Source organism: Oncorhynchus gorbuscha, linkage group LG15, assembly GCF_021184085.1.
Source record: "Oncorhynchus gorbuscha isolate QuinsamMale2020 ecotype Even-year linkage group LG15, OgorEven_v1.0, whole genome shotgun sequence".
Lineage (NCBI taxonomy): Eukaryota > Metazoa > Chordata > Actinopteri > Salmoniformes > Salmonidae > Oncorhynchus > Oncorhynchus gorbuscha.
Genome location: NC_060187.1, coordinates 84353700 through 84369440, shown reverse-complemented (window position 1 = coordinate 84369440; position 15741 = coordinate 84353700). Strand labels below are relative to the sequence as shown.

The 15741-nt window shown below is 44.5% G+C and overlaps 1 protein-coding gene across 1 annotated transcript; it reads right to left on the bottom strand.

The window, feature by feature from the left end:
- Positions 1-9658: 9658 nt before the first annotated feature.
- On the bottom strand, positions 9659-13186 carry LOC123997907 (SPRY domain-containing SOCS box protein 1-like). Its single transcript, XM_046302605.1, has 3 exons — positions 12766-13186; positions 10806-11573; positions 9659-10541 (listed from the first exon to the last, which is right to left on the bottom strand). Exons 2-3 carry the CDS (start codon positions 11062-11064, stop codon positions 10411-10413), a joined length of 390 nt encoding a protein of 129 aa, XP_046158561.1. The 5' UTR covers positions 11065-11573; positions 12766-13186; the 3' UTR covers positions 9659-10410.
- Between the last annotated feature and the right edge of the window lie 2555 nt (positions 13187-15741).

Here is a 15741-nt window from a genome sequence, read left to right as displayed (position 1 = left end):
CTTTTCCTTAAGGGAACTGTAGTCACCTCTCATGGCAGACCTTGTGGATCTGCTGCCATATGTTTGGGTTTTCTGTTTAACAAAAATACTGAGTGGAGGGGGAGCCAGGCCATTTAATGTAATGTATTCAAGATCCGTGTTGGTGTATTGCACAAGATTTTCCCAACTCAGGAGCTCATGCTTTCTGAGGATGTAACAGTGATGATGGCTATTAGGCGTCCTATCAAGCAATTTGAGAGCCTGTTTGTAGACAGACTGAATAGGTTTTAATGTTGTACAGCAAGCTTGGGCCCAACTAGTCAAGCAGTATGTTAAGTGGGGGAGTATAATAGATTTGAATGCTCCCTCTGTAGTCGAACAATTTCGTATAAATCGGAAATTACCTAGGTTGAATTTGGTTATCTGAAAAACCTTTTTCACATGCTTTTTAAAAGAGAAGTTGGAATCAAGTATGATGCCAAGGTACTTCAAATCAGATACCACCTGGAGCTTCTCTCCTGACACATAGACATCGGTCTCTGTAGCATCTGTTGCCCTCTTTGTGAAGAACATGTAAACAGTTTTTTCACATTGAGATGCAAACACTGAGCGACTTTGTAACCTGGACCATTACAGTAGTGAGTTCTTGTGCCACTGTATCATCTGCATACATTTGAACTTCAGACCCAGTACAGACAGAAGGCAGATCATTACTGTACAGGCTGAACAGGAGAGTCCCCAGTATTGACCCTTGGGGCATGCCCACATCATAGCTAAGAGTGGGCGACAGCTCATTGCTCACTCTGACACACTGAGTTCTGCCTTCAAGGTATGATTTCATCCATCAAGGCATCGGGGGAAAAGTTGAACATGGACAATTTTGTGATGAGAATCTCATGGTTAACAGTATCAAAAGCCTTCCTTAGGTCCAGAAACACAGCCCCAACAATGCCCCCTTTGTTCATCTTGGACTTCACATTTTCCAGAAGAAAGCAGTTGGCCGTTTCTGTGGAGTGTTTCGCTCTGAAGCCAAACTGCATGGAGTGTAATGTGAAGGGGCTTTTGTAGAGGTGGGCAATCAGTTGTTCTGCTACACACTTTTCAGCAACCTTTGACACCTCAGGTAGTATACTAATGGGCCTGTAGTTACTCACATCAGCAGGGTCGCCCGATTTAAAGATGGCCGTTATTATAGCCGACTTCTATACCCTTGGAAACACCCCCTGACCAATAGATGTGTTGGTGACCTTAGTAATGGGGCCAATGAGTGACTCTTTGTAGTTTTTAAGAAAGGTAGAGTCCAGCTAAAACACATGAAGATATCCCTCTAGTGGTGTGGGGGCTGTGCTTTGGCAAAGTGGGTGGGGTTATATCCTTCCTGTTTGGCCCTGTCCGGGGGTGTCCTCGGATGGGGCCACAGTGTCTCCTAACCCCTCCTGTCTCCGCCTCCAGTATTTATGCTGCAGTAGTTTGTGTCTGTGGGCTAGGGTCAGTTTGTTATATCTGGAGTACTTCCCCTGTCCTATTCGGTGTCCTGTGTGAATCTAAGTGTGCGTTCTCTAATTCTCTCCTTCTTTCTTTCTCTCTCTCAGAGGACCTGAGCCCTAGGACCATGCCCCAGGACTACCTGACATGATGACTCCTTGCTGTCCCCAGTCCACCTGGCCATGCTGCTGCTCCAGTTTCAACTGACCTGAGCCCTAGGACCATGCCCCAGGACTACCTGACATGATGACTCCTTGCTGTCCCCAGTCCACCTGGCCATACTGCTGCTCCAGTTTCAACTGTTCTGCCTTACTATTATTCGACCATACTGGTCATTTATGAACATTTGAACATCTTGGCCATGTTCTGTTATAATCTCCACCCGGCATAGCCAGAAGAGGACTGGCCACCCCACATATGCTCTCTCTAATTCTTTCTTTCTCTCTCTCGGAGGACCTGAGCCCTAGGACCGTGCCCCAGGACTACCTGACATGATGACTCCTTCCTGTCCCCAGTCCACCTGACTGTGCTGCTGCTCCAGTTTCAACTGTTCTGCCTTATTATTATTATTCGACCATGCTGGTCATTTATGAACATTTGAACATCTTGGCCATGTTCTGTTATAATCTCCACCCGGCACAGCCAGAAGAGGACTGGCCACCCCACATAGCCTGATTCCTCTCTAGTTTCTTCCTAGCCACCACTGTTGGTGCTTCTACACCTGCATTGCTTGCTGTTTGGGGTTTTAGGCTGGGTTTCTGTACAGCACTTTGAGATATCAGCTGATGTATGAAGGGCTATATAAATAAAATTTGATTTGATTTGGTATTTGGCTTTAGAGTTCTTTAGTGAGCTAATCACCTTGTTCACCTTGGACTCAGAAACCTCCCTTATGATGAAGACAGGTCGAGTGTCATTTACTAGCACTGAGCCCAAGAAACCAATGGAGGGGTTCTGTGTCAGTACCCTGACAGAGTCAATAAAGTAGGAATTGAAGGCTATTGCTATTTTGACTGCATCCTGTGTTAGATTGTTATCCACCATGATTTCTAGTCTTTTTGCAGTGTTACTATGGTCTGTTAACTTTTTTAGATTTTTCCCAGATCAATTTATAATTTCCCTTTGCTTCACCAATTATGTTAATAAAAAAGTTTGCCTTGGCCTGTCTGATTTCTTTCATCACCTTATTTCTCAACATGGTAACTACGTCTGTCATGCTATAATTTGGATCTTAGTACTGTTTTTAAGAGCATAATCTCGTTCATTCATCAATTTCCAGATTTCTCCATTTAGCCAAGGAAGAGTGCTCTTTTGGCCAGGTTTGGATTTGATTTTCTTTAGGAAACCATTTATTGTAGTCTGGATTGTGGATAGAAAAACCTGACTATCAGCTTCCACATCTATATAGGACAAGAGATCATTCCAGTTAATTCCCTTAATTGCGTTTTCAAAATAATTTAATTCACTCTTAGGTATTCTTAGTTGATCCGGCTTTCTAACAGTAGAGAGGTTAAACCTGCTCTTAGACAGCTTTCTGGCTATAAGTGTCAGATTATGATCAGATAGCCCAGTAACCATATTGAATGATTTAGTCACTCTCTCTGGTTTATTACTGGACACCAAATCAATCTGTGTTTTAGAACAACAAGTCACCCTGGTTGGCCCTTTAACTAGCTGTGTAAGGTCAAAGGTATTAGTGATCCGTTTGAGGGTTTTCCTACAACACTTGTCTTCATAATTAATATTAAAATCTCCCATCAAGATGACCTCTTTCCCAAAATCACATTCCCTAAGCATGTTATTAAAGTGTTCGCCTTAGCAATCTCACTAGGATAAAGACCACCTCCATTCCTGTCATTACTGAAAGAGATCATGATACCTCACATCTCAAAATAGGGCTACTTAATGTTAGATCCCTTACTTCAAAGGCAATTATAGTCAATGAACTAATCACTGATCATAATCTTGATGTGATTGGCCTGACTGAAACATGGCTTAAGCCTGATGAATTTACTGTGTTAAATGAGGCCTCACCTCCTGGCTACACTAGTGACCATATCCCCCGTGCATCCCGCAAGGCGGAGGTGTTGCTAACATTTACGATAGCAAATTTCAATTTACAAAAAAAAAAAATGACGTTTTCGCCTTTGAGCTTCTAGTCATGAAATCTATGCAGCCTACTCAATCCCTTTTATAGCTACTGTTTACAGGCCTCCTGGGCCATATACAGCGTTTCTCACTGAGTTCCCTGAATTCCTATCAGACCTTGTAGTCATTGCAGATAATATTCTAATCTTTGGTGACTTTAATATTCACATGGAAAAGTCCACAGACCCACTCCAAAAGGCTTTTGGAGCCATCATCGACTCAGTGGGTTTTGTCCAACATGTCTCTGGACCCACTCACTCTCACAGTCATCACTGGACCTAGTTTTGTCCCATGGAATAAATGTTGTGGATCTTAATGTTTTTCCTCATAATCCTGGACTATCAGACCACCATTTTATTACGTTTGCAATTGCAACAAATAATCTGCTCAGACCCCAACCAAGGAACATCAAAAGTCGTGCTATAAATTCACAGACAACACAAAGATTCCTTGATGCCCTTCCAGACTCCCTCTGCCTACCCAAGGACGCCAGAGGACAAAAATCTGTTAACCACCTAACTGAGGATCTCAATTTAACCTTGCGCAATACCCTAGATGCAGTTGCACCCCTAAAAACTAAAAAAATGTCTCATAAGAAACTAGCTCCCTGGTACACAGAAAATACCCGAGCTCTGAAGCAAGCTTCCAGAAAATTGGAACGGAAATGGCGCCACACCAAACTGGAAGTCTTCCGACTAGCTTGGAAGGATGGTACCGTGCAGTACCGAAGAGCCCTTACTGCTGCTCGATCGTCCTATTTTTCTAACTTAATTGAGGAAAATAAGAACAATCCGAAATTCCTTTTTGATACTGTGGCAAAGCTAACTAAAAAGCAGCATTCCCCAAGAGAGGATGACTTGCACTTTAGCAGTGATAAATTCATGAACTTCTTTGAGGAAAAGATTATGATTATTAGAAAGCAAATTACGGACTCCTCTTTAAACCTGCGTATTCCTCCAAACCTCAGTTGTCCTGAGTCTGCACAACTCTGCCAGGACCTAGGATCAAGAGAGACGCTCAAGTGTTTTAGTACTATATCTCTTGACACAATGATGAAAATAATCATGGCCTCTAAACCTTCAAGCTGTATACTGGACCCTATTCCAACTAAACTACTGAAAGAGCTGCTTCCTGTGCTTGGCCCTCCTATGTTGAACATAATAAACGGCTCTCTATCCACTGGATGTGTACCAAACTCACTAAAAGTGGCAGTAATAAAGCCTCTCTTGAAAAAGCCAAACCTTGACCCAGAAAATATAAAAACTATCGGCCTATATCGAATCTTCCATTCCTCTCAAAGATTTTAGAGAAGGCTGTTGCGCAGCAACTCACTGCCTTCCTGAAGACAAACAATGTATACGAAATGCTTCAGTCTGGTTTTAGACCCCATCATAGCACTGAGACGGCACTTGTGAAGGTGGTAAATGACATTTTGATGGCATCGGACCGAGGCTCTGCATCTGTCCTCGTGCTCCTAGACCTTAGTGCTGCTTTTGATACCATCGATCACCACATTCTTTTGGAGAGATTGGAAACCCAAATTGGTCTACACGGACATGTTCTGGCCTGGTTTAGGTCTTATCTGTCGGAAAGATATCAGTTTGTCTCTGTGAATGGTTTGTCCTCTGACAAATCAACTGTACATTTCGGTGTTCCTCAAGGTTCTGTTTTAGGACCACTATTGTTTTCACTATATATTTGACCTCTTGGGGATGTTATTCGAAAACATAATGTAAACTTTCACTGCTATGCGGATGACACACAGCTGTACATTTCAATGAAACATGGTGAAGCACCAAAATTGCCCTCGCTAGAAGCATGTGTTTCAGACATAAGGAAGTGGATGGCTGCAAACTTTCTACTATTAAACTCGGACAAAACAGAGATGCTTGTTCTAGGTCCCAAGAAACAAAGAGATCTTCTGTTAAATCTGACAATTAATCTTAATGGTTGTACAGTCGTCTCAAATAAAACTGTGAAGGACCTCGGCGTTACTCTGGACCCTGATCTCTCTTTGGAAGAACATATCAAGACCATTTCGAGGACAGCTTTTTTCCATCTACGTAACATTGCAAAAATCAGAAACTTTCTGTCCAAAAATGATGCAGAAAAATTAATCCATGCTTTTGTCACTTCTAGGTTAGACTACTGCAATGCTCTATTTTCCGGCTGACCCGGATAAAGCACTAAATAAACTTCAGTTAGTGCTAAATACGGCTGCTAGAATCCTGACTAGAACCAAAAAATTTGATCATATTACTCCAGTGCTAGCCTCTCTACACTGGCTTCCTGTCAAAGCAAGGGCTGATTTCAAGGTTTTACTGCTAACCTACAAAGCATTACATGGGCTTGCTCCTACCTACCTCTCTGATTTGGTCCTGCCGACATACCTACACGTACGCTACGGTCACAAGACGCAGGCCTCCTAATTGTCCCTAGAATTTCTAAGCAAACAGCTGGAGGCAGGGCTTTCTCCTATAGAGCTCCATTTTTATGGAACGGTCTGCCTACCCATGTCAGAGACGCAAACTCGGTCTCAACCTTTAAGTCTTTACTGAAGACTCATCTCTTCAGTGGGTCATATGATTGAGTGTAGTCTGGCCCAGGAGTGGGAAGGTGAACGGAAAGGCTCTGGAGCAACGAACCGCCCTTGCTGTCTCTGCCTGGCCGGTTCCCCTTTTCCACTGGGATTCTCTGCCTCTAACCCTGTTACGGGGCTGAGTCACTGGCTTGCTGGGGCTCTCTCGTGCCGTCCCTGGGGGTGCGTCACCTGGGTGGGTTGATTCACTGTTGTGGTCGGCCTGTCTGGGACTTTCTCCCCCCATGGGTTGTACCGTGTCGGAGATCTTTGTGGGCTATACTCGGCCTTGTCTCAGGATGGTAAGTTGGTGGTTGAAGATTTCCCTCTAGTGGTGTGGGGGCTGTGCTTGGCAAAGTGGGTGGGGTTATATCCTTCCTGTTTGGCCCTGTCCGGGGTGTCCTCGGATGGGGCCACAGTGTCTCCTGACCCCTCCTGTCTCAGCCTCCAGTATTTATGCTGCAGTAGTTTATGTGTCGGGGGACTAGGGTCAGTTTGTTTATCTGGAGTACTTCTCCTGTCCTATTCGGTGTCCTGTGTAAATCTAAGTGTGCGTTCTCTAATTCTCTCCTTCTCTCTTTCTTTCTCTCTCTCAGGACCTGAGCCCTAGGACCATGCCCCAGGACTACCTGACATGATGACTCCTTGCTGTCCCCAGTCCACCTGGCCATGCTGCTGCTCCAGTTTCAACTGGCCTGGGCCCTAGGACCATGTCCCAGGACTACCTGACATGAGGACTCCTTGCTGTCCCCAGTCCACCTGGCCATGCTCCTGCTCCAGTTTCAACTGTTCTGCCTTACTATTATTCAACCATGCTGGTCATTTATGAACATTTGAACATCTTGGCCACGTTCTGTTATAATCTCCACCCGGCACAGCCAGAAGAGGACTGGCCACCCCACATATGCTCTCTCTAATTCTCTCTTTCTTTCTCTCTCTCGGAGGACCTGAGCCCTAGGACCGTGCCCCAGGACTACCTGACATGATGGCTCCTTGCTGTCCCCAGTCCACCTGACTGTGCTGCTGCTCCAGTTTCAACTGTTCTGCCTTATTATTATTTGACCATGCTGGTCATTTATGAACATTTGAACATCTTGGTCATGTTCTGTTATAATCTCTACCCGGCACAGCCAGAAGAGGACTGGCCACCCCACATAGCCCGGTTCCTCTCTAGGTTTCTTCCTAGGTTTTGGCCTTTCTAGGGAGTTTTTCCTAGCCACCGTGCTTTTACACCTGCATTGTTTGCTGTTTGGGGTTTTAGGCTGGGTTTCTGTACAGCACTTTGAGATATCAGCTGATGTACGAAGGGCTATATAAATACATTTGATTTGATTTGATTTGATCAAAAACACACTTTTGGTGGAAGGTGGCCAATACATTCCAATAAGGGTAAAAGACATTTGGGGAGACAGGTGAGAGACTTGTTTCTGGAAAGGTGACTTTTTAGAAGTAGAAGTTTGAATTGTTTTGGCACAGACCTGGATAGTATACCAGAACTCTGCAGGCTAACTCTGCCCCCTTTGGCAGTTCTATCTTGTCGAATATTTTTATAGTTAGGGTTGGAAATTTCTGGATTTTTGGTGGCTTTCCTAAACCAGCATAAAGACATGGCTAGGACATCCCGGTTGGCAGAGTGTGCTAAAGCAGTGAATTAAACAAACTTAGGGAGGAGGCTTCTAATGTTAACATGTATGAAACCAGAAGTCAACAAATGAGAGTGCCTGGGGAATGGGAGTGGAGCTATGCAGTGCAGGGCCTGGATTAACCTCTACATCACCAGAGGAACAGAGGAGGAGTAGGATAAGGGTACAGCTAAAGGCTATAAGAACTGGTCGTCTAATGAATTCGGAACAGAGAGTTAAAGGAGCAGGTTTCTGGACGCGGAATAATAGATTCAAGGCATAATGTACAGACAAGGGTATGGTAGGATGTGAATACAGTGGAGGTAAACCTAGGCATTGACTGACGATGACATTTACATTTACATTTAAGTCATTTAGCAGACGCTCTTATCCAGAGCGACTTTTTGTCTCTAGAGACACCATTTAAACCATGTGAGGTCACAACATGTGTGGGAGATGGAACAAAAGGGCTAGCTAAGACATATTGAGCAGGGCTGAAGGCTCTACAGTGAAATAAGACAATCACTAACCAAAACAGCAATGGATAAGGCATATTGACATTAGGGAGAGGCATGCGTAGCTGAGTGATCTTTGGGACCAGTGAGTAGCTAGGCGAGCTGGAGACACAGCAATTCAGACAGCTAGCGGTCCAGGGCTAGCAGGCTAGCAAAACGGCCTTAGGGGGACATCGCGATGGAAGAGTCTGTTGTAGCCCCCTCGGACGGTTACGTCGGCAGACCAGTCGTGATGGATCGGCAGGGCCCCGTGTAGGCAGTAAAAGGGTCCAGGCCAATTGGCAAAATAGGTATTGTAGCCCAAGAAATTGGCTGATGGACCTCTTCAGCTAACAGTCTGATATGCTCTAGACAGCTAGCCGGACGCGGCTAGCAGATGGGCCTTCAGGGGACGTCGCGACGGAGGAGCCTGTTGAAACCCCCCCTCGGGCGGATTATGTCGGTAGACCAGTTGTGATGGATCGGCGGGGCTCTGTGTCGGCAGTAAAAGGGGTCCAGGCCAATTGGCAAAATAGGCATTGTAGCCCAAGGAGTGGCTGATGGACCTCTTCAGATTGCCGGGAGATGGGCCTAGCACAAAGCTAGTTCCAGGCTAACTGGTGCCTGCTTCGGGACAGAGACCTTAGCCAGGAGTAGCCACTTGGATAGCAGCTAGCTGTGATGATCCAGGTGAAAAGGTTCAGAGCTTTTGGTAGGAATCCGGAGATGTGGAGAAAAAGCAGTCTGGTATGCTCTGGGTTGAATCACACTATGTAGACTGGCAGGAGTTGACCGGGCTATGGTTAGCTGATGAACGCTAGCAGTGGCTAACTGACTACTAGCTAGTAGCTAGTTAGCTGGTTAGCTGGTTAGCTTCTGTTGGGGGTTCCGATTCTAAAGTATAGAAAATAGCAGATCCATACCACATTGGGTGAGGCGGGTTGCAGGAGAGTATGTTGAAATTGAGGTTAAACATATAAAAAATATACACAAAATATATACAAAAGGGAAAAAAAAGATATATACAAGGGACACAACAAAACAAAGATGCCTGAACTGCTACGCCATCTTGGATATGATTGGCATGACCTCAAGAGAGCAGTTTACACCAGACATCTTAAGACATTGCTGAACTGAAACAGTTTTGTAAAGAGGAATGCTCCAAAATTCCTCCTGATCGTTGTGCAGGTCAGATCCACAACCACAGAAAACGTTTGGTTATTTCTGACAAAGGAGGGTCAAACAGTTATTAAATCCAAGGGTTCTCGTACTTTTCCCACCCTACACTGTGAATGTTTACATGGTGTGTTCAATAAATACACGAAAACATATAATTGTTTGTGTGTTATTAGTTTAAGCAGACCATGTTTGTCTATTGTTGTGACCTAGATTAAGATCAGATAACATTTTATGACCAATTTATGCAGAAATCCAGGTATTTCCAAAGGGTTCACATTCTTTTTCTTCCCACTAACACACTGTTTCCAAAACTGTTCAAAACAGAATGATGGCAAATGTTGTGCATTTCTGCAGTAACCAGATAGAAACATATAGAACATCTCAGCAGAATATGTAATCATTCCAAACACAGCTGATTGCAATTTCAGCTGAAAGCCTACCCAAGTGTCCTAGAGAAACATAAAATAACGATGAAGCAGTTGTAGACTGTACCCTTTGAGAGAAACGGTGAACGTGTGAAAGAACTCTGGTATCAATATGTCCAGCTAAGATGTCTGTTCAATAACTAAACAGGGTATATACACAGCTATGCATTATGTAAAGTACTGTAAAACTGTGGATTTACTGTATTTTAGAGAGTAATGGAGATGGAAGCCAGGCAAACTGCACATACATTCATCTTTGTGGATGAAGCTGGATTCAACATGGCAAAAAAACAGAGAGGAGCTAACATCACAATGTATGCAGCACTGTCCAATGATGTTGCTGTTACACAAACCACTCATTGGCCCCTACAATACAGAGGCTAATTTATTTTATGGATGACTTGCTTAATTCAATTAAAAGCTGTAATTTAGCCGTATATGGACCTTGGGTCAGTGAGAACGTTCCTATTTACTCTATAGTTTGTGTGTGGGTGTGTGTGTCACATGCTGGGCAGGATGTAGCGTTGAAGAGGAGGAGGCAGAGGCAGTCTGTCTGTCTGAGTCTCTCTCTCTTTCCCCATGCACACATGGATGGACAGACCACAGAGAGCCATTAGTGCAGGAGGCTCACCTGAGAGAAATAAAGGGAAGGAAAGAGAGAGAGAGAAATGTAATAAACATATCTGCAAACATAAGTACCTGGTGTGGGCACGTTTGGGTTTAAGGGCATCATGAATAGTTCTGAACTGTTTTAGTTGTGTTATTTGCACTGTGTTCAGTTTGAGAGCTGTAAAACTGTGCTAAATGTTACCTGTCTGTGTTGATGCTAAAAGCCAAGCAACATGCCAAGGGATAATACAGTTAAATTGTATTATAATAATGAAGTTATACTCACAGGTAGCTCCGTTGAGGTAGCGTAGTCGTATGAAGGCTCCACCCCTTACGCTGCTGATGGCTGGGAAAAGCTCCACCCCTTGGGGGAGGTCCTTAAAGGCCATGCCCAGGAAGCAGTCATCTACTACATATCCCAGAGTTCCTGTGTCCGCGTCCAGAACCAGCAGCACGCGCTCTGGGACAGGGTGGGGGGGACACAGATTGCTCTTCCGCCTGCACCCCTCTCTCCCCGGGGTATCTCCCCAGGGCTTGCCCTGCATGCCATAGCTGATTGTTTGTGAGTTCCCATCCCCAGGACTGTGAGTCTCCGCCCATCAGTGCAGTGTAACCAGAGGTTTGTAGCGGGCAGTGCTCTGTAGATACACCAATCACAGCATGACTTCCTCTGTGGGTGGGACACCAGAGCACCTCCCAGACGTGCATTCCTCCCCTTTCCCCCTTCTCCCCCCGAGCCCCGTCGCTAATCTGCTGGGTGGGTGCGCGTGTCACTTCCTCCCCGCACTGGGACAGCAGGAAGTGAGGTGAACAGTGTGTGGGGCTCCAGCGGCACCGGGGGTCTCCAGGGTCAACGGGAGAGGAGTTTAGGAGGAGTGAAAGGCGGGAGGAGGTAGGGATGGACAGCGGGAGGAAGGAGGAAGAGGAGGGAGCATCCTTCTTCATCTTCGCTGGGATGCCACCCAGCCATCCAGACAGTGACAGACCCATTATAGCCTACACACACACACAATATTCACTACTCAGACACTGGCTGAGCTAGGGTTTTTCAAGGCTGTGGAGAAAACAGAAATCATGTTAGACTGTTTTTCTCAATTGAGCAATCCACATTTCATAGTGATGTCATTCATCACAAGTTAAAGATCCTATCCTTGGGCCTGCCGAGTGGCGCAGAGGTCTAAGGCAATGCATCGCAATGCTTGAAGTGTTCCTACAGACCCAGGTTTGATCCCAGGCTGTGTCAAAGCCGGCTGTAATCGGGAGACCCATGAGGCGGCACACAATTGGCCCAGTGTCGTCCGGGTTAGGGGAGGGTTTGGCCGGCCGGGGTTTCCTTGTCCCATCACGCTCTAGCGACTCCTTGTGGCAGGCCGGGTGCTTGCAAGCTGACTTCAGTCGCCAACTGTATGCTGTTTCTTCCGACACATTGGTGCGGCTGGCTTCCGGGTTAAGCGAGCAGTGTGTCAAGAAGCAGTGCTGGCAGGGTCGTGTTTCGGAGGACGCATGGATCTCGCCTTCGCCTCTCCCAAGTACGTACGGGAGTTGCAGTGATGGGACAAGACTGTAACTACCAATTGGATATCACAAAATTGGGGAGAAACAGGAGTAAAAAAAACTATATAATAAAACGTTATCTTATCCTTACACACAGTATCATAAGAACATAAAGGACTCATTTATAACTAGTACTGTGGTAGCCTATAAATACTTTTCTGTCATGACAGCAAGATTTTGAATCAAGACTGGCCAAAGTCCTAAAGTATTATTCATACAATTTAAAGGTACTAGACCTCATGTAACAATTCAACAATGAACCATCTCTTTTTGTCAAATTTACTGGTGCCCCAAATCTCTTGTTAAATTGACTGGTCCTTTGTTGCATTGACAACAAGAGATTTGCTGTCCCCAATCATTTTGACAACAAGAAAAGGTCTGTCTTTTGTTGACCAATATGAAGGCTGCACCATTTAAATGCAATTTTGTGTGGTCCCAATTACTTTTTGGGGGGGTGAAATATTGTGAAACACTATCATTCTAGTATTACTGTAGATATATTTTGTGAAATTGCAATGCAAAGAATTACATATAGCTCCTTTAATAAATAAAATACAAAATTGACATCACTATAATCTCTCCCAGAATGTTTTACATTAGATCAGGTTAATCAGATGGTGATTGTTTGGAGGAATTGTCGTTGGATAAATAAACGTAGGCTAACTTGTTTAGGTAAATAGATAGTAGCTTACCACACGTTCTCTCTCTCTTGCCCTTCGTAGTAATGGACATGGTCCCTCATGACCTGTTTTAACTTCTCTTACGTCCCCTCACCGGACGCTAGCTGGACGGTAACGTAACCATGCCGTCCAGTGCGTCTGACGACCTCGGCGGAGAGAACAGCACGTTCCGAAATCACGGAACCACGTCAAACAGATTGCCAGTGCAAGGGCACGAGATTCTGTGACCTAAGTAGTGAAGTGATGATGGATATGCGAGAGATTTTGAGACAAACAAACAACGGATAGTATGTCATAATAGGGGTAAACATAATCTGCATTCTACAATTTTGTCTGCTACAGTTTAATGCATGTATCATGCATGATTGCGTATTAAAACGTCAACAGCCTTTCTCACATCGACTGTATATTAGCCTATAGGCCTATTCCTTCCCTACTGGCTGGCACCCTCCCTCCCCCACCCCCTCTCCTCTTTCTCCATCGCCCCCTCCCTGTCTTCGCATCTTTCTCTATCGCGTCCTGTACTGGATGAACACATACACCGCGAACTCCTCTTTCTCCATCGCCCCTCCCTGTCTTCGCATCTTTCTCTATCGCGTCCTGTACTGGATGAACACATACACCGCGAAATCCTCTTTCTCCATCGCCCCTTCCCTGTCTTCGCATCTTTCTCTATCGCGTCCTGTACTGGATGAACACATACACCGCGAAACAGACGAAGAGGATGGGGCTAGGGCTTTTAATTGAGAAAAATAAGATAGAACGAGAATCGGCTCATAGAGAGAGCGAGAGAGAAGCATGCGCAGAAAGAATGTCAGCTTCTGTGCGTCCTCTAGGTAGTCGCTGGTTATTTTCCGAGTTTATTTTCTTGTCTGTAGTTCAATAGGTAGGCTAAACGTTTACAATAGCAGTAATAGCCTACTGCTTGCTACAGCTCACACACTTCCATCATGATCTCAACAGTAGGCTGTTTTTTAACGTTGTTTTTATCTATAAAGGACATGTTAGCAAACAGTGGCGTTCGGTGCAGTTTAAACTGGGGAGGACAATTTTTTCTTGATGAGAATGGCCTTTTTTCTATTATAGCATATTGGATGACTGTCATTCATATTCCATTCACCCAGTTCAATGTAACATTGATAGGTTTAGGCTCCTACATGACAATCTAATTTTCCCTATACACATCATGAGGTTGTTCCAACCTAGCCTATGAATGAAAGTTTACAATGCAGGTGCACACAGGTAGACATGGACAGACAGTGCCATGTAGGACATTCAATACCGCCTTGCCCACTCTTGCCTACATCTAGCGGATCTAGGGTGTAATTATTAGTCCAACAGTTGCAAACAAGGGTTTCTATTGGACAAATTCAGGAATGTTTCGCCCTTTTTCGTTCTGTTTGCTTCTGTTTAAGAAACGTTTTTAAACAAAATCAGTGGAATGAATACACCCATGATCACCCATAAACACAGTTCGCTTTCATAGCAGCCACATTGTATTCCTTCTCGCAACTATGCACTCTCCCCTTCATTTGTGGACTTCTTTGCACAACACATCAGCTGTATGTGACCAGGTGAATAAATCTTTCCAAGCCAAACCAAATCATAACCGTTACACACAACTTATATAGTTGTCACCATATTAGCTAAAGTAACATCATAGTCAACACAGCCCAATATAACTAACGTATTAGTAACCCGCTACAATCATGCAGCAACATTACAGTGTATAGTCAGTAGGCCCTGGTGGCAAAACATTTGTAAGACCAAAAGCTTACATTGACTTGGAAGAGTTCCAGTGTATTGTTGGAAATTTATAGCCAGCTAGCTAACATAGCGTCCCTCTATTTGAGCAGGGTGTTTGATTAGGCTAAACTAGCTAGCTGCATTTGAAACTGAAAGTGGGGAAAAATGAGGAAATCTCTCTTTCTCTCTCTCTCTCTCTCTCTCTCTCTCTCTCTCTCTCTCTCTCTCTCTCTCTCTATCTCTCTATTTCTTCTTAATTTGTTCAAAACTGATCAACCATTGTCTTTCTCTTTGAGAAAACTACTCACCACATTTTATGCACTGCAGTGCTAGCTAGCTGTACATTTTTGTCAAATTTAGAGAGACAAAAGATGCTACTGCTACTCTCTGTTCATCATATATGCATAGTTACTTTAACCATATCTACATGTACATACCACCTCAATCAGCCTGACTAACCGGTGTCTGTATGTAGCCTCGCTACTTTTATAGCCTCACTACTGTATATAGCCTGTCTTTTTACTGCTGTTTTTATTTCTTTACCTACCTATTGTTCACCTAATACCCTTTTTTGCACTATTGGTTAGAACCTGTAAGTAAGCATTTCACTGTAAGGTCTACACCTGTTGTATTCAGCGAACGTGACAAATACACTTTGATTTGATTTGAAAAGGACCAATCACACAGACAACCAATAGAGTAAGTTCAAATGTGATTTTATTGAACATTCTGGCTTGTAGAGGTCCTGAGAGACAATATTTATTTTATTCAGTGTTTTGTTTCCGACTGTATAACCAAGGTATCACCGTCGGAGGACTTAGGCAAGCTGCGGCAGTGCTGCCAGTTGTGATAGGGAACTGCATTTCACACTAAGTCAGTGGCGATTTTAGCATGTAAATCTTGGTGGGACGAACAAAAAACAAAAATGTTGGATGCCAGCAAAGCCACTACGCAACACAAGACTAAACAGTACATTAATTGCACTATAACAGTGACAAACGGTGCCCACAAACTGTTAGGTCCTACATAAAGCTGTCCCAACAGAAGAGTCCCAACAGCAGTCCCAACACATTACAACTGCTGCACCTTGCTATCAGCGGAGCCTTGTCAGGCAGCGAAACAGTTCATTCAGCCTCATTTACTGCCCCCTGAGGTTGTTCTGTACCCAGAGGACGAGGTGGATCTGGGAAGGAGCAACTCCCTCATCTGCTTTGTGAATCATTTCTAACCCTGCCTGTCAGA